The sequence below is a fragment of the Euleptes europaea genome, chromosome 1 (genome assembly GCF_029931775.1).
Source record: "Euleptes europaea isolate rEulEur1 chromosome 1, rEulEur1.hap1, whole genome shotgun sequence".
Taxonomy (NCBI): Eukaryota; Metazoa; Chordata; class Lepidosauria; order Squamata; family Sphaerodactylidae; genus Euleptes; species Euleptes europaea.
In genome coordinates this window covers 121,309,486-121,335,279 of record NC_079312.1, presented here as the reverse complement: position 1 = coordinate 121,335,279, position 25,794 = coordinate 121,309,486, and the positions used below count along the sequence as shown (strand labels likewise).

Here is a 25,794-nt window from a genome sequence, read left to right as displayed (position 1 = left end):
AGCTGGGAGGAAGTGACCGGTCATCACTTCCTCCCAGCATTACCTTGCGGCTGCAATTTTTTAAAGGGGCCGGGTTCAGGACCCTGACGGGCCGGATCCGGCCTACGGGCCGCAGTTTGAGGACCCCTGCCCTAAACAAATGCTATTATCTGTTTAAAGCTGCAAGGACTAATACAGAAAAGTCAACTTCTTTTATTTTTAACTTATATTATGCATTTTCTATTGTGTTTGTTACTACTTTTTTCTAATCAAATATTTAAATTAGGTCCTCTAACCTGAAGCTTCCAATGAAAAATTGGACAATCTGAACTAGCTAGGTTCACTAGAGAGAGAAAAACCCAAAACAGTTAATAGTCTGGAATATAGCAACAACAAAATCCACAATAAACTACAGTATAACAACAAAAGCTACAGTCAGCACTACCATAACATTTTTTTTAACCTTCCTGTTCATACACACTGCATATTGTACTGTGAAAACAAGGGACGGAAAGAAGTACTTACACTTTTTGGATGCTGAGTAGCAACTTCCCACTGCAGCCTTATTCTCTGGGGCATCATCACATCATCCTGTAATAAATAGTACAATGATACTTTCAACAATACCAAAAATATCAGAGTGGAGGGACAAACTTTGTGAATTCGCTTTAATGGCCAAGCTTACAAATCAAGTAAACATGAAACCTTCTGATTTATTCCAAGACAGATGAAAGCTGCTCTATCAATATTATTGACTTCACTATGTTTATCTTAAAATTATATTAGAGCTTATAGTCTTAAAACATATCGTAATTATCCACTTTTAATTTTACAAATATAGGTATGTCTCACTGTGTTATTATGTTTATCACAGCCCAATTTGGGTTATAAATGAGTTTGTGCATTAAGAAGAGAAGAAATGAAGAGAAGAAGAGAAGACAAAAAGAAGACAGGAAAAGAAATGTTGAAAACATCCAATATTATTTTAAATGGCAGTTTTCAATGTATTTGTGAGTTTGCCACAACATATTCTGGGTGCCAAGGAAGCGGAGAAAAAGGAAATTTTGAATGTATTGTATATCATTCTTTTTTACCTTTTCCTAATTTCCCCCCTCCCCTTTTCTTTTTCCTTTCAAATTATTTCTTTCAAAAATAAAAAAAATTATAAAAAATAGTACGATACTGAATGTAAAAAGAGGCACACTACTGCTCTCAACAGAAATTAGAGACTATAATCAGATTAACCTCATTTTACTCATCCCAAAGACAAAATGGTCGAACACAGAAAAAAGTCTGAAAATAATGGAAGGAATCCAGGTACCATGTTATTTTAATGGCTTAATGGATTCTATTTGGTTGCCACACGACTGAAGTCTAACCACGGCAAAGTTAATTATACATTAGAAGGCATAATCCTGACTTTTTATAGTAAACAAGCTACAGTACGTGGGTCAGAAATCTCACACGTCTACATCAATCTGTAAAATGATTCCATTCACGAACACACAATTAATCAGGGGGGGGGGGGGGAGAGAATCTAATGGTAAATGATGAGAAAGGAGGAGAGAGAAAATAGTACCTCTAAAAACTCCATAAGCAAACTATCAGAAATAGCTTTGTCAAAGAAGCACAATACTACATCAGAGAGATCTACCAAGAGCCCCAGACCACGTAAACCACATCAGTATCTACCCATCCACCTGAAGCAGGTGTAAACACTTTGTATTATTGCTTTGCAAAAACTTACCAGCTGAAAAGTAACACTGTATACCAATTCTGCATGTTTATGTCATATTCTTTACACTGAGCCATCCTGCCACACTTATGTACAAATAAAATAATTCATTTTTCAGAATTTCCTACTACCGTATATACTCATGTATAAGCCGACCCGCGTATAAGCCGAGGTGCCTAATTTTACCCCAAAAATGGGGAAAAATTAGGCACCCGTGTATAAGCCGAGGGTCGGCTTACACAATGCCCCTGCCCCAGGTCGCCCTCCCGCCCGGCCTCCCGAGCCCTCCAGACCCACCCCGACCCCAGTGCCACCCCCTCCCGGGCACTCCACACCCACCTTGACCCCAGCGCCACCCTAGGGGGGAGGGAGAAGAGCCCCTGAACCCCTTACTCACCGGAAGGACGAGGCCCGCTGATCAGCTGGAGGTGGCGGCAGGGAAGGCACGCAGGCCGGAGGCGGCAGCGGGGCCCTGCCTGAGCGCAGGCAGGCCCTGCAGGCCTCTCCCAGGCCGCAGAGAAGGCGCGGGGGGGGGGCGGGGGGGGGCTGCCTGCACTCAGGCAGGCCCTGCAGGCCTCTCCCAGGCCACAGAGAAGGCGCGGGGGGGCGGCGGGGGGGGCGGGGGGGCCTGCCTGCACTCAGGCAGGCCCTGCTGGCCTCTCCCAGGCCGCAGAGAAGGCGTGCGGGATGGCGGCGGCAGCGGCGGTAAGTTCCCCCCTCCCTCTATCCCTCCTCCCTCCTCCCCTCGCCTACCGTATTGACCCGCATATAAGCCGAGTTGGCTTTTTTCAGCCCTTTTTTTGGGCTGAAAAACTCAGCTTATACGCGAGTATATACGGTACTGGAAAATGGTAAGTATTCCGAAATATGCCATTCATATTCCTTGATATTTATATTCCTTGATAATATTCCTTGATAATATACAGAGTATTTAAAAATCTTTTTTCTGCTACATTTTGCAACGATTATGTGAAGCAGATTATTCTGACTCCAAAGGGTTTAGGATGGTGACTAAACCCTATACTGGAGTAACTCACAGATACACTGGCAGTAAGCCCTGACAACACAACATCAGGGTAACCCCTGCTGCACAAGCAAGTGTGTGTGTGTGTGTGTGTGTGTGTGTGTGTGTGTGTGTGTGTGTGTGTAAAGTGCCGTCAAGTCGCAGCCGACTTATGGCGACCCCTTTTGGGGTTTTCATGGCAAGAGACTAACAGAGGTGGTTTGCCAGTGCCTTCCTCTGCTCAGCAACCCTGGTATTCCTTGGTGGTCTCCCACCCAAATACTAACCAGGGCTGACCCTGCTTAGCTTATAGTATTGGGCATAGTATGGGGCAGTGTTAGGGGTATGTCATGGGTTTGTTTAAGCCTCGGGCACAACCCTGAGCCATGTTACACCACCAAAACTCCTGGCATTTCTCTTGAACTTTCAACAGGGCTTCATACACATGCCCTCCCAAACTCTCACCCCACCCCCAAGCACCTGTGCAGTATAGGATACCAACTAAATATGCAGCCAACCACAGCCCTCCAAAGCACTATATAAACCCCAACTAGGACACCCATAGCTTGGGATGACAGGAAGTGCTATATGGGTCTATAACACTCTTGCCATATGTCACACACACACTTAGAACACACATTGCAGGTAACCATCTAAGAGGCCAGAAGGACCCCATTCCCAGTACAGTGACCACTATCTGCTATACCTACAAATACAACCAACAACTGCAATGACCAGAGTGCATAAAGCTGCTCTGCTATGGGGTTGCCAACTTTCTCATGCCAGCCTAGTTTCAGCACCATTCCAAACAGCTTAACAAACAATTGTTTTATCAGCCCACTTGCCCCCTCATGGCCATACAGTTACTGGGACAGGACTTTTTTTTTTTCATATTCCTCTGCATGCAGCAAACTAACATACTGGGGATGGTATGAAGTGGTGCATGCCAGAATTCTACCACCTCGTTCGATACAATGTGTGGAATGGTTTTACCAAACAGCTTTTAAATATATTTTCTTTCCCTCCCCCACAACAGCAAGAGATCCTACCAATGTTCTCCCCTTATTCATCTTAGCTGTTCACTCCTGTCCAGTTGTGCCTTGGCTTACATACAAGAATGAACATCAGAAGTACATAAAGGAGAGAACTCTGCCACATCCTCCGTTTGACCCAGAGGACAGTTAAGAGCTGTCCACAAAGCTGGGGTGAACAACAGGGGGAGATGGTCTTTGCACTCAAGATCTGTAATGTGAAGGGCAGACTAGATAACCCTGAAGAGTAGAATGAGCCCCCAGCTCAGTTGTTTCTTCTTGTTCTAGCTACTGAATAACCCTGAAATAAACGTTACACTACTGTGTATCAAAATGGATAAAGCTGCTAGAAAACAACTCCCGGCCAATGACTCCATCTAATTAACTTACCTCAAGGTTAAAGATAAACCGAAGAAAAGGAAAGCAACCAGGGTTATCAGCTGAAGAAAAATTCCACGATAAAGTCACACGTGCTGTCTTCGAACACAGCAAACATAAAAAGGAGCCTTGAGGCATCTTGAAGGCTAACAGGTTTATTGATCATCAGATGTTCTGAGTCTAGCCCGTGAAAACCTACCCTCCAACCAATCTGAGCCTTTAAAGTGTCTCAAGACTCCTTTTTGTGTCTGCAGCAACATTCTAACATAGCTCTACACCTCTGGAATTTCTTAGTATACCAGTTACGCCTTACATAAAGAACCTAATATTGTTAAAGACCTTTCAGAAAGATTATCCTTTGATCTGTTGAACAACGTGTAGCTACCCAGTCAAACCTATTTAATATTTGGGGTTTCATAATCATAAACATATTCATTTAATATGAATGAAATTGGCAAAAATTTGGCTCACATACCACAATATACTGAAATTTCATTAGAAATCATTCCAAAAGAGACACTAAATAGGATAGGTAGATTAACATGGCTATACTGTATAATCTAAACACTTTTATGAGCAGGTATTTCTGACAAAAATAGGTAATAAGATGGATCCACAAAATTGTCAACCAGTCTCTTGCAGTCATCAGTAAGTTATATGCGACTTTTTTTGCAAAAGGAATTGCTCTGATGGATGGAAGAGGAAAAATAGGTAACAAGCAAGTGGGCTTTAGAAGAGGCCACTCCTGCATAGGCCATTGCTATATTTTGGCTTCATTGATAAGTAAATACTCACAAGACACCCCTGGACATTTGTATGCGGCATTTATTGACTTAAGATCTGCCTTTAACTCGGTGTTTCTGGCACGTTTATGAAACAAATGCTATGCCACAGATTCGCCTGCTAGACAGCTGAGATTATTATGAACCTCTGCTTCAGCAACTCATGATATCAAATTAAACAACCTGGTTTCCTCACCCAGTCAAATACCTGTCCAGAGAGGAGTATGGCATCTCTTTAACTTATACCTGAAGGATTTTGTACCAGGTCTGCCTGATATCTCTGTCCATGTACGGTGCCTAGAAGGTCATCCAGATCCTGCATTATTATACGCTGATGACCTGGTCTTGCTCTTTAAAACGAGTTACAAAAGCCTTGAACTTTTATAGATTAACAATGATAAATCCAAAATTATGATATTTATAAAATCCAAAAAGTGACAAATTAAACTGGAAAACTGGGGCATACTCAATGCAAGTGGTTAATGAATTCAGATATCTGGGGGTCGTCTTCCAGTCCAACTTTTCATGGTCTAAACCTATCCAGTATGTCAAACAAAAAACAACACTCCTAGAATTAAGGAAATTTATCTTCACTCAGAGCACTCGTTACATACCAGCACTCCTGAAAGTTTACAGGACGCTTGTGACACCACATGTGCTCTTATGCTTCACCAATTTGGTTTTCATGCCCAATTAAACTATTTGACAAGCTTCAGATGACTTCTTTCAGACTCACTCTGCCTCTGTGTATAGCTTCCTCAGTTGTATGGCTTGAAATGGGCCTTCCAAATATTTCAACCTTGATATGGAAAGCCATATCAGCTACGAGTTGAGGCTGCTTAATGCCAAAGACCTTCCAGTATTTACTCAATTAGCAGCCTGCAGGCGCTGTCGGTCCTTGTGGAATAGAGCTGTGGATTACCAAATTACTCAGGTGAGTTTATGGAGGAAAACCGAGAGGAAAAGAGCGCTAATTATCAAGAAACTTCTCAGACATGATTGGGACCTTTTGCTTAAAGATGCTAGAAGGAAATGTTCCCCGCCAGTCTGAATTCCTGCACTACTTTTGTATGCTGATGGTTCCCAAACTGAGCTGCAATGCACTGCCTTCAGCTCAGATGAAAGGCACCTACAGAACAGCAGCTTTGCAATTGTCCCTTACTGGTGGCTGATTCATTATCATACGACTTTTTTTTACTGTCCAAAACCTGCCACAGCCAGGGAGAAATTTCTGGCAAATTGGCTACTAAAATACTCAGCTACCTCAGATATTCACAAATTAAGGTTGTTTTAAAGTGGCTAGCGTGGTGTAGTGGTTAAGAGAGGTGGTTTGGAGTGGCAGACTCTAATCTGGTGAGCCAGGTTGGTTTCCCCACTCCTACACATAAAGCCAGCTGGGTGACCTTGGGCTAGTCACAGCTCTCTTTGAGCTCTCTCAGCCCCACCTACATCACAGGGGGTCTATTGTGGGGAGGGGAAGGGAAGGAGGCTGTAAGCCGGTTTGATTCTTCCTTAAGTGGTAGAGAAAGTCAGCATAATAAAACCAACTCTTCTTCTATAGCAAAAACTGAGAGCCAGTGCAGTGTAGTGGTTAGGATGTTGGACTAGGATCTGGAAAACTCAGGTTTGAATCCCCACTCTACCATGGAAACTCTCTGGGTGACCTTGGGCCAGTCACACTTACTCTCAGCCTCGATCCCGGCAAGTATTTGGATGGGAGACCTCGAAGGAATACCAGGGGCATGACATGGAGGCAGGCAATGGCAAACCACCTCTGAACAACTCTTGCCTTAAAAACCCATTTTGCCGAGAGGGGAGGGGCCATGGCTCAGTGGTAGAGAATCTGCTTGGCATGCAAAAGGTCCCAGGTTCAATCCCTGGCATCTCCAGTTAAAGGGACTAGGCAAGTAGGTGATGTGAAAGACCTCTGGCTGAGACCCTGGAGAGCTGCTGCTGGTCTGAGTAGACAATACTGACTTCGATGGACCAAGAGTCTGATTCAGTATAAGGTAGCTTCATGTGTTCAAGAGCTACATTTCCTTAAGGTAACTTCTTGGGCACATTCCCCATGACTGCCACTAACATTTCCTGAATAACCTTACCCAACAGTGAACTGGTGAACTGAAACCAAGAAGGTATATGACAGCAGACACAGACAATATTAGGTCACACAGCTGATAACATCTGTTTTTCAGTAATTAGAGTACAGCACTGAGAAACCACTTTGAAGAATACCAAATAATTCCTAGATATGTATTAATTCCAGGAGTATCTCTGTACCTCAACACTGTCAAGTGCAGAAAAGAAGAACAGAAAACCTTTTTGTTGCATCAGATTTTCAACTTACTTTGTCAATCCCTTTAGAAATGCTTTGGTACTTCACTCTTACTTTAAGCAAACATGTAAAGAGAAAGGGGGAAGGGTGGGGAAAATAGTGTCACAGACCCTTTATCAGCCTTTACATAAGGAACAGTTTTTCCAGACTTGGTTGCGCTGCAGATCATAAACATTTTATGGGGACTAATTTCAAAAGGTCTGACTAGTAAATCACGTTTGTTTGTGCCAAAACAGATTTAACCTTATGTTGGAAATAAGACATCTATTTGAATGCTTGTGTTGCTTGCTGGAAAATTTCCAGGAAAGAAAATCAAGGAAGGAAAATTTAAATGCTGCCATAAAGGTAATGCACTTTAAATATAATAACGGAAACAGCTGGGTAAGAACTAAAACGGATGTACATTCTTTATTAATCTCGGCCATTCCAAAATTCTGTGGGCACTCGAACATATATAGAGATTTCATACACAGTCTCCCCCACCTATTTCAATGGAGGCAGCAGAACTCCACATGCACATGAATATCCACTAAAATTTACAGGGAAGACTTTGCAGGAAGGGAATCTACATGGCTACATCACAGCTTCTGTACCAGAAGCAAACTGATGGATTGGGTTTATATTCCTATTGGAGTGTTTTTGACCAACTTATATATCAGCATAGTTCATTACTACGCCTGGAGGTAGGAGCAAAAGTACTCACATATTTTAAACAGACAAAACAAGGACACAGACCCTTTATCAGCCTTTTCACAATGAACAGTTTTTCCAGACTTGGTTGCGCTGCAGATCGACATTTTATGGGGACTAATTTCAAAAGGTCTGACCAGTATATCACTTATGTTTGTGCCAAAACAGATTTAACCCTATGCTGGAAATAAGACACCTATTTGACTGCTTTGAACAAAAAAGGTCGTGTGTCTTTTTAAGTGTTGCTTGCTGGAAATTATGCATTTACTAACCGCGCCATTGACACAAGTGCCCAGGAGAGACAACAGCCAGTTTTACTACCTATGTCTCAATCTTCACTTCAGTTTTTCATGCACAACAGTATGCTCATAATAGTTTTACACAACACAAATGGGAATCGTCAGACATCTACTGATCAATGCATTCCACAAGCACTAGGAAAGGTTGAAAATTACATAAACGTCTTGTAATGCAACCTCACATGACCCTTAATGACATTATCACTTGGCTGCTGACTCCCAGTATCCACTTTTAGAGTAAAAAGTCCCCCCCAACAATTTGAGATATGCTGATATGCATCACATTACTGGAAGAAAATAGTAAGACTTTAAATGACTACTGATGAAGTTTAAAGGAGAAAGTGCTCAAGAAGGATTACAGCTGCACATCAAGAAGACAAAACATGCTTTCTCAGTTGTGGATCCCGCCTTATGGAATGGTGTGCCCAAGGAGGTAAGGAAAGTTGCCACTTTCCTAGTCTTCTCTACACTATGCAAAACTGAACTATTCAGGACAGTTTCTCTGCATAGGTAATAGGTTTGCTCTATACAAAATGGTTCACAAACTTACTTGGATAAATGACAGAGGCTGTGTTCTATACTGCTGCGTGTAAAGGTAGTCCCTTGTGCAAGCACTCTTCAATCTATAGGCCAGATTAGATTTTGATAAAGGTGAAATGAAAATTGGTATAAGGAACATTAACAATGTCACATCCCAACGTTTACTAGGCAGACTATGTTTTTTTTTAAAAAAATGTATTGATTTTTTTGATAATAAAAAAGGGAAAAAAGAAAAAAAAGAAAGAATAAGGTATACATGTATGTAAATAAAAATAATATTCAAAAAAGAAAAACATCAACATAAACGATACAAAAAAAAATACTTACTGCGCACTATTATATCCTAAACTAGGCAGACTATGTTAACAGAATGGTTTGCCAGTGCCTTCCCCAGTCATCTATACACCTTACCGGCAGCAAACTGGGTACTCATTTTACCAACCCCGGAAGGCTGAGTCAACCTTGAGCCATCTACCTGAAAACGACTTCCGTCAGGAGCGAACTCAGGTCGTGAGCAGAGCTTGGTCTGCAGTTTACCACTCTGCATATAGATTATTGTAAATAGGATCCTATTGTGTAATTTTTGTAATACTTAATGTGTCACGTTAATACTTATGCTATGCATTGTGGTTCATTCCAGTAGTTCCAGACTTCTAAAATCCTAATGCATTGGTTATTAAATGTCTCATTTTGTTCACTGTACTGACTCACTATGTGTAATACTCCTTGAGTTCCTGCGAGAAAGGCATACTATAAATAACGTAAATAAATAAAAGTAATGACTGAGGAATTACACTACTTTAAGGGTGACAATGAAGAAACTGAAAGGGTGACAATGAAGAAATTGAAATTGGTAAAGATTTTCTACTCCATGGGTCCATCATCAACCAAAAGGGAGACTGCAACCAAGAAATCAGAAGGAGACTGGGAAGGGCAGCCATGAGGAGCCAGACAAGATTCTTAAGTGTCAGGAGGTGGCACTGGTGACCTAGATCAAGATAATTAATACCATCGTATTTCCCATTACTATGTATTAATCTGAAAGTTTGGCAGTGATGAAAGCTGACAGGAAGAAAAGTGATTCATTTGAAATGTGTGTTGGAGGACAGTTTTACAGATACCATGGACTGCCAAAAGAATAAATAAGTGGGGTCCAAATCAAATCAAGCCTGAGTTCTCCCTAGAAGCTAAAATGACTCAGTTTAGGTTATTTGTACTTTAGTCACATCATGAGAAGACAACACTCACTGGAAAAAGCAATAATGTTAGGGAAAGCGGAAGGCAGTAGGAAAAGAGGAAAACCTAACATGAGATGAATTGACTCAATAAAGAAATCCACGGCCTTCAATTTGCAACCTGAGCAAGGCTGTCAATGACACCACATTTTCGGGTCATTAATTCATAGGATTGCCATAAACTGGAAGCAATTTGCTGGCACATAACGCACACACTTCCTACTGTATGTTGTATTTAATAATGACAATTCAAAATATTCCCAATGACTACCAGTTATGTGAAAATACTTGTTGGATTCTGATGATCACATCAAGGTGTTGGGAAGCATGGGGCAGGAAGCACGCAACTCTTTTTCAAGTTGACCGGTACGCAACAGCTGTTGAAGCATCAGTGAATCATCTGTAAACCAAACAAATCATGGGAAAGGAGGAGGAGGTCCTCTAAGTAAGGATCAAATGTGAATGCCCTGCAGACACGTGTGCAACTAGGGAAACCATCAGAAAGACTCTGAGAGCAGAGAACTGACAGAATGCAAGGGCCTTGGTACTGGCAGTGATGGTTCCCATACACAAATACAAGTGACTTTAAGCATTCTGAATGGATGGGAATATGTAGGCAAGTTTCCATTGGATCCGCAGATGCTAATCTTCAAGTTGGAAGGCTTCCACAGTCATTCTGAGAAAACAGGAAGAATGTGCGTATCCACACTAACGTTTTCATGCATTTCAGACCTGGAACGTAATCAGTTTTACTGTGTGGGTCTGTTGTACCAAAGAAGAATAGTGACTAAAGAAGACAGAGCAGAAGCTAGAGAGTAATTCCGTGAACGAATGTAAGAAGACCACTGCTGGATCGGACCAGTGGACCAGCTACTTCAGCAACCTGTTTCACACAGTGGCCAATGAGTTGCCCTGGAGGGCTAACAAGCAGGGTACAGAGACCAAGGCCTTCCCTTACTATTACTTCCTAGCACTGCTAATCAGATGTCTGATGCCTCTGACTGAGCTGCTTCTGCTCACGCAGATCAAGGGGCCCTCAGGAGCACCAGGAAGGCAAAGCAGGAGTCTGAAGTGGGGTGGGGGGAATGGGTGGACTTTTTATTTATTTACTTAAAACCTGACAATTCACATGAACATTGACATGATGCAAAATGTGAACATCCAACAATAACCGTTCTACAATGATCTCAAAGAGAGGACGACATTTGAAGGTCTCACTGCCAAGCTCAAAACGTTAGGCAAAAAAAGGTTTACTTACAGAATCCAGAAAGCAGAGATAGGTCCCCAAGCTCTGATCTACAGCATGATTTTTAGCAAAGCCAACTGTTGGGAAAGTAAAGGAACAATTTATGATGTGAATATTATTGCAAGTTTGATTTCCCCCCCACCAAAAATAACACTAAATAAAAACAAACAGTGCAACCAAACTTTAAAAATGCTTTGTTAAAAACACAAGTACAGATCTCATTGAGTAAGATCTCAGAGAGGGTAGGGTTGTGCACCTGTGACACAGATAAAAGCAGAGCTCAAAGTAAACAAAAATAGTTCTGGTGGCTCACAGGTTGAGCTGAAAGGTAGAGATATATAAACACTACCTTGCAGGGTGTTACAACGAAAAAATGGGGTGGAAGACAGATCATGCATATGAGGGCTTTCCCAAGTAATTCACTCAAAGCTCCCTGGAGGAAAGGTAAGATAAAAATGTAATGAACAGTTTATGTGTCCCTCTCCATCTAGTATATCATGAATGCAAACAGAAATTATGCAGGTGACGTATTAACTGCAGGTTCTTACTTTCCCCCCACCCCAAAAATTAATACAACGGAAAATTAGGGGACCAATCACTTAAATGAAGTAAACTAATGAAGCTATACTTTATCTTCTATTTACATACTAATCCAAGATACCTAAATATAGAAGGAAGGAAAGAAGCAACTTGGTGCCTCTCTCCATTGGTGCATTGGAGAGAGGAAGGAAGGAGGAAGGAACACTCCTAGAAAGGTGATGAGAAAAGGAGTAGCTGATATCCACAGACATAAGAAAGGAAAAGAATAATTTAAGTAACAGGATACAGGAGGCATTGGCTGGGGAAAATATGGCTTCATCTCTGGCATCTTAAGTCCTGAAAAGAGCATGCATTGGAAGGGTTGTGAAAGTCACTTCTATCAAGAGGGAGGGAGCATTTTTGTTTATTCCCTTCTACCACAGCAGACCCCTCCTTTGTACCTCTTGATATTCCTAAGGGCTCCCAACATCCAAAGGGCAGAATTTCAGGAAGACTGGTGGGCTGCGGCGGGGGGGTGAAGTTTCATGATCCCAGAAGCAGCACTGACAGAACTCTGGTCACAACTCCACAAGAAAATAATAATTTGTAAATCAGATAAACTAGATGGTTTATCTAGTCATTCCTTCCAAGCAAAAAACTGATCATATTCCAAGTATCCAAAGGACTCTTACAGCCCATTCCTGAGAGGGATGGCTGTGCTGGTGACTCAAAAGGAGGTTCCCCCCACCACCACTGGGGCTTAAACCTTGCCTGGAAAACCCGTGCAACCACTCCATTGGGTTGCATGGGGATTCGCCACCTAAAAAGGTAGTATATCTCTAGGTAAGGGAAAGGGGAGCATTCCTAGGCTGAAAGGGCTTAGGAGGCTGCCTAAAGGCGGCTCCTCCCCTGGCCCAGTGCAGGAACACCCCCGGGGAGGACGGCACATGGAAGTGAGCTGTCCAGACGCTGGCAAGAGGTTGTGCCGGCATCCCTGGGCAGCACTGCCATGGCACCACCGTGAGGATGGCATCCGTGCCACACTGGGCGGCATAAGTGGCACAGGCGCTGGCACAGGGGGCCCGAATGCCGACGCAGCCCCTTCCTGGCCTCTTAAGGACTTTTGTCCTTTAGGCTCAGGAATGGGCTGCCCAAGCCTGAAATTACACACAGGTGAAAGAGCCTAAAGACCACATTGATACAATATTCTAGGGTTACTGTAACCCTGATTGCGCCATGAAGAAGGCAGGGTATATACATATTTTAATTAATAAATATATATTCTAATGAATAAATACATATTCTAATAAATTTAAAAATCAGCTGTAATAGAAAGATTCCAGAGGAGTAAACAGCCATATTAGTCTTCTGGAGTTAAAATAACTGCAAGAAAAACTCAAAATGAGGGAGTTATTTGTAAATAATAAGGGAATTGCAACACACACTCACAAAAGCATAGTTCAGGTACATATTGCTTACTAATTACTTATTGGAGATGGTGAAGTCCCACCTGACGGTTATTCTCCAATCTACTCAATTTAAACTATATTCAAAAATGACCCCATTCTATCCTTGCCTTCCTGAGCCTCTCTATTTTGTTGAATATTTGGCACACTCAGTAAAATATTACTAAATCCTCAGTAAAGCAGGTCTGGGCATGCTTACTGAAGGGGAAAAAAACCCACCACAGTTCTGGACAATTATCTCTTTTAAAAGAAAGTGAATAGACTTGAGCTGAACTACTCAACTAATCCCATCACAGGGCAGAAACAGCTCCAGCAGGGCCAGTTGTATGACCAAGAGTGTCCATCTCTCTCTCTCTCTCTCTCTCGTCACCACTACCACAAAATATTTAAAAACCAATATACAGTAATTGAGGCAAAAGAATACTGAGATTAAAGGCTCTTTCACATGTCAGGATATCAAACTAGGTTCAGCCACACAAAGGAGCTCATAAATAAATGTTGGCAAGGAAACAGTCAAGAGGTAGCCAAAAAATCTAAGTTTTCTAACATTTTAAATCATCTGTCCAAAATTCAATAATGACCTCAGCCTGTATTTAGAGCTTTTACAGCAGTTAAAGAGGATTTCCTGAAACACAATTCGGATAATGCAATGCTACTCACACAACAATCAAAATTAGGGATTTTAAGGACAAAGAGAATGCTTTTAGAATATTATCAAAAATGATAAAATATTCATAGAGTACACATGTGGTGAAAGTGGAAGAGGCCAGAGGAGAAGCAGCCTTGTTTGCTCAGCTCCCAAAAGTTATAAAATAAGGCACTTAGCTTGAAAACAAGGCGTCTAAAACGTTGGTGGTAATCTGCTTGTAATGACATCCTCCTGATATCAGCACAGTTCTATGACTCTGAAGCTATTTTACTCTGCAGCGAAACTGGATATTAAAAATTGGTCTCAGGCAATAAATCTTGTGTTTGGCATGAGCAAAGAATTCACTCTGATATTGCTATACTGATGAGAGTCAAATGTTTGTGCCAAGGCTTTGCATTTTGTAAGGCCTGCTTACTAACTGAAAAGAGCCTGTTGCCATGGTCACAGGAGTAAAAACCTAAGACCCCATGAGATATTAACATTCCTCAGTCTTGGAAAGGAGTAGTTTTGTGGTAGTTTCTTTAAAGCCACTGACCCTTTCTTTTGTGAAGGTTTTTCCCTTTTGTTTTCCTTTCTCCTTTTCCATGACAGAAAGGAATCAGAAATGAATCTTAATCCAGTGTAAACAGTCCAAGACATGAAGACTGTCACATTGTTTCATTATTGGGGCTGCTTGTTTCAAAGGAAGTATTCCCTACAAGTTTTAACTACTCCTAACCACAGCAAAGTAAATCACTAAGGACAAAGAGGTCAAAAAGATTTCAAAAAAAAAAACTGGCTCCCCAAATGTAACTGCTAATACAAACAAGCTGTTCTGCACTGGAAAATGATCACTGCACAGCAACCTGATTTCAATGTTATAACACACATCCCCCACAATTCTGCTTTCAAATGATTTGGAAAATACAGCCCATAAATAAATAAAGGTCTTTTTAAGTAGGTCTTCGTGTCTATGGATTTCAACACAAATTAATAAAATGTATTTGAACAAGGCAAATCACTTGGCAACTGCATAAGAAAATTAAAATGATAGACCAAAAATATAAACTATTATTAAAAGGTAGAGATTAACACTTCTTAAAATAACCTTTTGCCAATAACATATTAGTGTGGACATTAAGATAATTTTTATTTTATATTTTGGTAGATTTTATAAAGTTCAAGTCAGATGCCCTGGCTTTAGTAAGTTTCCTGGGAAGGGACTTCCACACATGTGATGCAGTTACCCACCCCCCGCCAAAAAAAAACCTTAGATAAATTAATTTAAAGGAACAATTATAGAATCCAAGGGCCATTTAAAATATAACAGATCTTCCACATGGAAAATGAAAGAAGAGTGTGAACCATGTACATCGTTCTGCATTTACTTTCCTGAGAACATGTTTGGAATTCAGCCATGTGACCAAAAGCAAAGGTAGAAAGTTAAACCTACACATACTGCTACTGACTGAAGAAGCAATCTGCCAATATGTTAATAATTTAATGAAACAGCATTTATTTAAAATGACTTTAAATGTATGTATGATACATGAAAATGGACATAAAGTTCCAGTCCCTTTCCAAAACCCAGTCCAACCATCCCATCCAAAAGTTATACCAATCACAATGGATGTGACCTACTCTATGTTTCCAAGCCTGATCCTACCATTGCCCATCAGTATGGTATGACAACCACAGTTGTGTATGTGTGTGTTTAACACATATACACAAGTGTGGTTGCCATACCATACTGATCTCTAGGCCAACTGGCAACTAATTCTGCTCAAGTTTTTATTTTCTTCTTTAAGTTGGAAATGAAGCCAGTTCTCACCAGTATTAAAACTGCATTTGTGAGTCACTGTCTAAAATTACATTTGTAAACTTTGTTACTCCATCCTTTGCCTGTCTGTTTTCTTCAACTCTGTCCCAATCTAAATACAGGCTTTAAGCCCCTCTGTAAGCAAGAGACCTGTACTTTGCAAATACACGTTAATGGAAGTACATAAATCATAATAGATTATATTTCTAATGTAAAATGAATTAAAACATCCCCTGCATAAAGGTTCTTTTATAATCTTAGGACCAAATTACAGACTACAAAACAAACAAACAAACAAACAAACAAACCATGTGGAACAAAGCAGTCCCTTCTTCCAAAGTACGGGAGGGGTGGCTTGAAACAGAAAAGCAGCAGAAAGGCAAAGGTGGCTCTTGCATGAGGACACACATTTTTGGAACCCACGTATGGGAATGGTACAGCAGGTAAACAGTTACAGCTCTAGAAGAACAAAATCCAAGACAAGTTCTACCCAAAAGGCTAATTTATCACAGTATAAGCTTCCTTGAGTCAAAGCTCACTTCATCCGATACCATGAAAGCTTATAGCTTGAAAAAAATTGTTGATCTTAAAGGTACAACTAGACTCAAATTTTGTACCACTACAGACCAACGTGACTACCCACCTGAAACAGTTCCAGATGCATTATACTGGCTGCCAATTCATTTCCAAGCACAATTCATAGTGTATGAGAGTATAAAGGACCAGCCCCAGTTAAGATCAGCATCAGAGGTTTCCAACTTCTGAGGTTACATGGGAGATAACCATGGACAGGGTCTTGTCTATGGTGGTGCCTCACTCATGGAATTCCTTTCTCACAAACCTTCACTTGCCCCTAGCTTATTAAAGTTTAGGCAACAGGTGAATTTTCTAATTCACCCAGGCATTTGTTAAATTGGTGTTTTAACAAATTTACACTATTGTCTTTTATCTGCTACTCATCATTGTTTTTAAACAGCTGTTTCATTCTGTTCCTTTTGCCATTTTTATGTCTTAATTTTGATTTTTTTAAATGTTGTAACCTGTCTCAGACATTTAAGGGAATTTAGTAGGCAACTAACACATACTTTAATTTTTTTTAAAGGCAGTCAGGAAAAAGGTTAAATGTATGCACTAGCACTTCACAGGAACAAGCCTCCTGTCTTTCCTTAGAAGAAGGAGCCACTAGGATTTTGTAAACCTACACATGCATGTAATTTAGTGTTTTAAGCGAATGGGAGTTTCTAAAAAATTAAGTGACCCATTAAGAGAAAAATAAAGGAGGACTCACAACCCATTCCTGAGCCCAGGGCCGAAAGTCCATAGGAGGTGCACAAGTGGCCGGTGCCCATGCCGCTTGTGCCGGCACCCGTGCTACTTGAGCTGCCAAGACTGGCACAGACGCCGGTGTTGGGGTGCTCACACCGGCCTCCATGGACTGGCTCAGCAGCATGGCCCTGGGACACCAGCTCGGCCTCCCACCGGCGTCCCAACAGCACAAGTGTTCACACTGTCATCCTGGGGGGCATTCCCGGGGTGGAGCTTCCAGTAGAAAGCTTCCTAACCCCTTCCAGCCTGGGAACGCCCCCCTGCGCCTCAACGGTGCAGCGCGAGGTTTCTGCTGGCGTAGCACTGCTTTAGTCTATGGGGCTTCCCCACCCCAATTTTTTTTTTTTAGTTAAATGGCCCTTTTTCCTGCTCGCGGCAGCCTCCAAACCTCTTTGGATGTGCCGCAGCGCCCCCCCCCCCCCAGCCATGCTGTCCCTGGACGCCACTGGGCTCAGGAATGGGCTACCTTGCACAATCCTGAAGGGGGGAATTGGGTTGGGCCCGGGGACAGTGCAGCCACACTGCCTCCTGAGCAGCTTGCAGGGCCAAAAATAAAGGGTAAAACTGCTGTTTTCAGAAAACCTTGTGAAACTCCTCCACTGAGTTTTTTCTGCTGCAAGTTCATGCTGGCTAAAAGGTGGCATTCCTGGGAATGCCCCAGGAACGCCTCCTTTGCCTTTGCGCCAGGGAAATACTGCCGGGGAGGCTGTGTTGGTACTCAAGCTGCCATGCTGCTCCCTGGTGCCGGTGTAAATGGCCCAGCATCAGCGTTAGTGCCCACTTAGCCAGCGCAGGGGTCAGGCTGGTTCCTAACCACCTTCATCCTCCCTTTCAGGATTGCTCTGCCCGTGTAAACTGCAACTTCCAAATTAATTTGAATAAATTAATGGGAAAATGGCAGTGTAAGTGTACATGTTTACATGAGATAATCACATGTTTATTGATGTCAAGGGGAAAAAATTAAGCTTTCTTGGCAAAAATGCACAGAAAATTTATTTTAGGAAATAAATTAAGTATTGCTTGAATTTATCCTGTTCTCTTCCTTCAAAAACCATTATACCATCCTTTTGCCATCTCTGTAAAGCACAGCAAGGTTTAAAACTCAACACAAAAATATTTACAGGCCACATCTAACCTGGCCAACCTTCATTCTACAGCAGTCACACTTGGCAATCCAGCTTAAATCCATCATTTACTCACCTCAATCCATATAGTTTTTGTCTTCAGGCAACTTCAATCCTGGTTGTACCATATACAGTTGTCGAGGAAAATTATTGAAATTGACTAAAGATTTTTTTTTTTAAGCCAAGTATTAATTTCCAGGAATGTAAAATATAGCCATTTCTTTCTGTCAATAATTCACAGTGGGTAGGCGTGTTAGTCTGTCTGCAATAGTAGAAAAGGGCAAAAGTCCAGTAGCATCTAAAAGACTTACAAAAATATTTTCTGGTAGGGTATGAGCTTTCGTATCTGAAGAAGTGAGCTATGGCTCACGAAAGCTCATACCCTACCAGAAAATATTTTTGTTAGTCTTTAAGGTGCTACTGGACTCTTGCCCCTTTCTGTCAATAAAGTCATGATAATTTAAAATGTAATTCTAGGTCCATTAAGCAGACACTCCACTGTATTCAGTGTTTCTTTTCCACCTAATACATTTAATGTAAGCTAAAATTCAGGTACCCTTGCCCCAGACCATGGAGGCGTTTATAATTACCAGCATTATGAATCGTGCCCCAGAGCAAACCGGTTATTGTCATCCAGCTCACTTATTACCTCCAGGCACAGGTTCAGTATGTCCATAGTCTTACCTACCTCCTCGTGGCTGAGGTGAACAGTGTCCTCCAACACATACTCGAATGCCCATTTCTTCTAACAAAACTTTCCATTTTTCTATTATATTTACTGAATTGTCCTGATAAAGACAGAAGTGAATAAATAAATTGAGTCATGTGGCACCTGAACAGCTGTTGTGGTATAAGGCTTTTGTGAACCAGAACCCTCTTCATCAAACCTATGAAGCATACTGACAGCTGGCAGCTCATATGTGTGTGTGCACCATGAACAGGTATAGAAAAAATATGTACACAACCGGGACAAAAGGCCCTGAAATGCAAATGGTGTAGCCCATGGGTGTTAAACATTAGCCCAGGAGGCCGGATCCGGCCCCGTGAGCGCTGTTATCAGGCCCGGGCAGCCACCACCCCCCACTCCAAATCTGGACTGGCAAGCTTGCTGTGGGCTCCCTAGCCAAGGCAGCCACCTCCCCCCAGTCCCGATCTGGGTTGGTGAGTCTGCTGCGGGTAGGGTTGCCAACCTCCAAGGGATTCAAAACAAACCTCGTGCTTAAGTAGGAAATTAACAAACAACAACAAGCACTGATGGCACACAACTTATGTAATGGTATAGGGACAAAAATCCCATACAACATATAACGATATACAGAACAACCATATAGTCCCGAAAAAATCTGTGATGATAACAAAAGGTGTCGTGCTGCGCCAGGTGGTGACGCGGCTCCAGTCGAAGCAAAGGCAAAGCGGTGCTCCATAGAAGGTAGGTGGAAAACCCGGACAAGAGTTCCGTAGTGCAGGACACAGAATTATGTCATAATTGCAGCTCATTTAGACGAATTCCACATTATTGGACGCGCTGACACACGCTCCTCCATGTCTTGCGCTACGGAACTCTTATCCGGGATTTCCACCTACCTTCTACGGAGCACCGCTTTGCCTTCGCTTCGACTGGAGCCGCGTCACCACCCGCACAGCACCACACCTTCTGTTATCACCACAGATTTTTTTGGGACTATATCTTTTGTTCTGTATATCGTTATATATTGTATGGGATCTTTGTACCTATACCATTTTATAAGTTGTGTGCCATGAGTGCTTGTTTGTTAACCTCCAAGTGACGGCTGGGGTTCTCCTGCTATTACAACTGATCTCCAGCTGATATAGATCAGTTCACCTGGAGAAAATGGCTGCTTTGGCAAATGGACTCTGGCACAGAAGTCCCTCCCCTCCTCAAACTCCGCCCTCTTCAGGCTCCGCCCCAAATTCTCCAGGTATTTCCCAACCTGGAGTTGGCGACCCTAGCTGTGGGCTTGGCAGCCACCTCCCCCAGTCCCAAGGTGCCAATTATTAAAGCCTGATAAATAAAAGAAAATTCTGTAAGAGTGTAATTGTTTTAAGCATGTTTCTATTTTAAGAAAAAACAATACAATTAATTGGCTTTGCCTATGTCTTCTATAAAGTTTGTATCTCTGGTACCTGACATTAAATTTTATGGTACACATGGCCTGGCCAAGTGACGTTTATGTCATATCCGGCCCTCGTAACAAATGAGTTTGACACCCCCGGTGAAGCCTATGACACTGAAGTACAACAAGCAAATGGAAGCAAAATAAGCACAAAGTTCGAGGCCAACAGCACCTTAAAAGCCAACAAAAATTTTCAAGGTATAAGCTTTCCTGAGTCATAGTAACCATTCACAACAGCTGCAGCTGGCAACAAGACCATTTCCCTGACTTTGCTAACTTAATTTAGCACCTGTAATTTAACATTTTAATTAAGTAAGATCTAGACAAATACTATCAAACTTTGGTTCTTGTAGGTTACCCAGGCTGTGTAACCATGGTCTTGGTATTTTCTTTCCAAACTATCAAACTTCCTGATGAATTACAGTTCGGCAATTTCATGTTATGTTTCAGTTTTCAAAGTTAACCATTTAACTAACCAGGGTAACAATACATTCCTGGGATATGATTAAACTAGTTCATGAAAATGATAATTGCAAACTGGAACTAAATAGTCAGGTGTAAAAATATACCTACCGTACTAGCGTCATTAAAAACAGAGAGTTCAATGGAACCTTGGAAATCTTGCTCCAGAAGAGATTTCAAACACTCATCCAACCAGCATTCAGCATTGTACACTGGCAGAATTACAGACTACAAAGAACACATAAACATAGCATAAGTAAATACAAATCATAATTTTATACTCCCTGCTGCACTTAAACATGTGGTACTTTTATTATACCCTCTTACCACGCACACACATCAGCCTCTGAACAGATGAAAGGCACTATTATATTCTTTACAAATAGCTTTCCTCCTCTGTTGTTCTTCTGTTCAACACTGTAACTGGTAAGTATTAAGAAAACTATGAATCCCCTATACTTTTCTTCCTGCTCTCCAGCCTAGCCCCATCCCTCTTCTTAGGCCTCTCTCATAGCTTTATTTTAGTATCAGACGCAGACATCCAATCCATTTGAGATCAACTAAGAGCAGCCCTATCTCATCTTTTCCCCTCACATAACTATCCCAATGTTGTTTAGATGCAAACAACTGTCTTATTGTCTTGAATGTGATCTTCCTTATCAAACAAAAAATAAAGTGAAAACACCTTTTCTACAGCTGTTACTCTGTACTAAGTAGAACCAATGTTAGAAGCTGTGGACTCCTTCGAGAAGTCTTAGAAGGTGACATAATGGAGTCAGTCTTGTCCTCTCCACTCCCAAATTAGCTACCTGAGCAGGGCACAGCTTCTCACACTGATTATTCGAAATAGCACCCAGAATGAAAATTCTAGCACAAGAAAATACAAATACTGAATTGTCTTTGTTTCGGGGGGACCAATCCTAAAAGGGGAGGCAGATCCGCGGTGGCTGGGAGTAGAGCAGCTGCGCCTCCTCCTCAGAGGCTTCCCAGCCACTGCAAAGGCAAAAAAAAGCTTTAAAAATAAAAATAGAGAAAAAGGGGGAAATCCCCCATTGCCTCCAACGGAGCTGCACCACCAAAAAAGGTGGCGGAGCACCACCGCAGCACAAGGGGGCATTCCTAGGGCAAAAGGGATGAGGAAGCTGCCTAACGGCAGCTCCTCCCCCAGGAATGCCCCAGGAACACCCACACCCACGCCGGTGTGGGCTCCCTGCCAGCATAGATGTGCTGGCGGTGGAGGCCGGTGGCACCCGGACGCCAGTGTGTTTGCCCCCACACCAGCATAGGTGCCACCTTATTCCGTGAGACGGTCGCACCTATGCCAGCGAAGGGTCACACTGGCTCCTAAGGAGCCTGCCCCCCCTTCATGGGCTCACAATAAGGCTGTATCTTCAAATTGCACCAACCAAATTGTGAGATTACCCTCCCAAACCCATCAACTATGCAATTCATAATCGGCAGTAGCAAAACAGATTCAAAATTTCATAATCAGCCAGTTAGAATCAGCGCTCATATATTCAACACCACAACAATATTATGCTAGGATGAAGATACATCCTCCTCTAACCAGTAATACTAGTAGCAGCATTATCCAACCACAACATATTTTTGCACATCAGTTACTTCCGCACTCTTTCTAACCAATCTGCTTCAAAGAAAAATGAATATCATTAACCAAGGAAAACAGAAGCATGTTTGAGAAGCACCTAAACAGTAAGAATAGTGATGCTTGATCAGAGGTCCAGAAATTTACTTGTTGCATGTTTGCTATCTCTTCTCTCTTTTGGTAAGTGTGTGTGTGTGTGTTTTCTCCCCAAAGGCTTTGGCACCCTAAAGTACAGCATGCCCTCACCCCAGAATGAAAAAGTAGCAGGGCTTCAACTACAAATTTTGGCTGGCAATGAAGTCCAGTGAAAATTTAGGGATCCCTCTGCACATGTGTCTCCTTCAGAAAGGCAGCACAACTCTGGAAGCTTGCTAGAACAACACACATCTTAGAGAATCTGTTCTGTTTCAAAATATAACTCAAAGCATGGCCCTACACTATTATCTTCAACCAGCTTTAAAAAAATTATGATCAGATCGGCCCTTGGTTTCTTGCCATAATCCAGCCTTTCTCGGAAGTATACAAGGCTTTCCACATCAGGCTTCTAGACTCAGATATAATTTATGGAAACAATGTCATCACATTACAAACATTAGGCAATCTTTAATAAGGTAACACTCATAGTTTTGAGCTGCTTAATTAAGAAAGCTATCCTAAGGCCTAACAAAACATTACACGCAACAAGCGCACGTAACAAAACCTCTACGGATGTTTTTAGGAGAGAGGCAAGAAGCTTCTTCATGAGGGGGCATCTGCAGCAGAGAAGTAGTGGACGAGGCAGTAGTTAACCCCCCCACTTGCACTGATTTGGGCCTGATTCAAACATGAGCTACGAAGGCAATGAGCTTCCCCATGTGACTTTGCAGGGGCTCAATATCTCATCTGTAACCCACACAAAGTAGTTAGTTAATGATATGCCCTGCTCTCTAGACCTGCTAAAATTCAACAAAAATATATCCGTAACAACCAGCAACAAACTTAGTGATAAAACTAACATGAAAGGTCATTAAAAACATAAATTACAACAAAAATAGCTCATCTTGGATTTGATCCTGAATGAAAAGGTCAGTGGTTAGTGCAAGCCAACGGCTTCAGATGCCAGACAAAATGTCTTGGTTCTTTTAAGTGCACTGGCCAATGCTTTTCATATTCTTTGTGCTGATTTGTTTATTTTGTCTGGTGTAAAAATCTGACCTATTTCATTTCCTCCAAGACCAGTACAGCAACTAACATACAAGCTATAACTTTTATGTATGAGTTATTGTATCGCGTTTTCCAAATATTATTGTTGCCAATTCTAGTATGGTATTGTTTGATTGTATTTTATTCAATTGGACAACCTGCAAATAAAATTTAAAATAAATAAATAAAATAAATTACAGCAAAACAGAAGTTCTAAAACTGTAATCACAAAACAGTGGTAGAAGAGCACTAAAGTGGGATGCATGTTATGAAACTGATAACCACAAAGGACGGGATAAACTTCGGTTAAATCCCAGGCACAGAAAAATATTTTGGCTTGGCTCCTGTATCATGGTAGGCACCGAACAAGCCTTGAAGGTGAAGGCTGTCCAAAGGCACCACCACTAAGAAAGCTGTATGTTTTTGCAGGTTGTCTCACCTCTATAGATGAGGGCACAAAGATTAAGGCTTTTTACTGGACAGTAAGGCACTGGCAAACCACCCCACAAACAAAGTCTGCCCTGGAAACGTTGGGATGTGACGTCACCCCATGGGTCCGGAATGACCCAGCGCTTGCACAGGGGACCTTTACCTTTTTAAGTAAAAAAGACATTCCTTCAGCTATGCAAGCAATTTAGCGCCTTAAAGGAAATTATCAGAACTTTGAATTGTGCCTGTAAACAAATGGGAAGCCAATATATCTTTTGGTGTCAGGGTGATAGGACTCCTGCATCCAGCCTCCAACAATTATCCGGCTGCTGCATATAGGAACGATTGAAGTTTCTGCCCAGTTTTCAGAGACAACCTTACATAATGCCTCTTACAGTAATCTAACGTGATTGTGACCTACACATTTTTAGCTAACATGCCAGCACAATACCCATAATGCCTATGGATCTCTGGCAAACAAAGTAGGCATCTGTTGCTGCTTTGCACAGGTTGCCACGCTCTCTAAGCAAGACCCTGCTCTTTTACCTCTCCTTTAAATTAGGTCAGATTGTTTTTTGGCTCCACAGAGTCGTCTTCTAAAGTGGCCATGCTCTTAAGTAATAACAATTGAGCTTGTTACATACACCTGTAATATAAAGTTAGGCCCTTAGGATGTCATGTTGTTTTTATACCATGCCAAGTCGTTTGGAGAGAGCCTCAAATGCTGATTTCTACAGCATTTAGCTCACTCTTGATCGGCTTGCCAACTGCAGTGTTTTGTTCCTCTGCCAGAGCCACTGGTCCTAAACATACCTGGCCTAATGTAAATATAGATGCAGTCCTTTTACAAATGTTGCAAATACATGAACACATCACAAGCCTAATCAGAACACTGTGGAACCTACCACCTGAATCCTACTGCTGTCTTGGCTTTCCCTATTCAAAGGCACAACGGACTGCTCCTCAGGACTGTCCCATGAGGCAGGAGCCGCAGAGTCTGACGGTTTGCACCGAGCAAGCTCAACGTTGTCCGCGTTGATCCTGTCTTGCAAAAGGGGAGGTGTACTAACGGGTGCTCTAAGCCCCTTTTGCATCGCATCCATCGTCAGCAAAACGGAAAAACGGAGAAGCAGCGGTGAAAACGAACAGGAAGCAGCATCCCATTGAGCCATGGATCTCTAAAAAGTAGGGTTGCCAACCTCCAGGTACTAGCTGGAGACCTGCTATTACAACTGATCTCCAGCTGATCGAGATCAGCTCACCTGGAGAAAACGCCCCCTGTGGCCATTTATGGCATTGAAGCCCCTCCCCTCCCCAAACCCCGCCCCCTCAGGCTCCGCCCCAAAAACCAACCGTCGGTGGCAAACCTGGCAACCCTACTAAGAAATCAAGCCCGTTTTAGGCGCCTCCTGTCACCACTCGGGCGGGACTGCACCGCATCCCCCCCCCCTCCACTGCGAATAAGCGAAAGAAGATTAAAAAACTTAAGAGGGTGGCTAGAAGGAAGCGGAGCTCCACAAAAGTTTCCAAAGCGACAGGGAACCCGGGGGGGGGGGAGGAGAGAGAAACTAAGGCTGAGGAGGGATGGAGCGGCCGACGGGGAGGGTTTTGTGGGCCGACAGAGAGCCAGGCGGAGAGACTGATATGAGCGGAACCGGAAGCGGAGACCGAAGACGCGGGCCGCGGCGGCACAGAGAGGCCGAGGGCGCGCGCGTGCGCACTGAGGACGCGTCGGCGCTCGGCCGGCTCCCCTCCCCGGCGACTTCTTCAATCTTGCGGGCGTCGGAGGCCGGAAGCGGCGCGTGCGGCTCGCCCCCGACGCCGCCTCTCCCCGGCCCCCGCGCC

The 25,794-nt window shown here is 42.6% G+C and overlaps 1 protein-coding gene across 1 annotated transcript in view; it reads right to left on the bottom strand.

Annotated features, from left to right (window-relative positions):
• Positions 1 to 25,052, bottom strand: part of B3GNTL1 (UDP-GlcNAc:betaGal beta-1,3-N-acetylglucosaminyltransferase like 1) — a 274,115-nt gene extending 249,063 nt beyond the window's left edge. The window contains exons 1-5 of the mRNA XM_056850830.1: positions 24,855 to 25,052; positions 20,844 to 20,960; positions 18,824 to 18,923; positions 11,266 to 11,330; positions 505 to 570 (exon numbers count right to left, since the gene is read on the bottom strand). Of these exons, the coding sequence (XP_056706808.1) occupies positions 505 to 570; positions 11,266 to 11,330; positions 18,824 to 18,923; positions 20,844 to 20,960; positions 24,855 to 25,052 (546 nt within the window). The remainder of the gene's footprint in view (positions 1 to 504; positions 571 to 11,265; positions 11,331 to 18,823; positions 18,924 to 20,843; positions 20,961 to 24,854) is intronic.
• Positions 25,053 to 25,794: the final 742 nt, after the last annotated feature.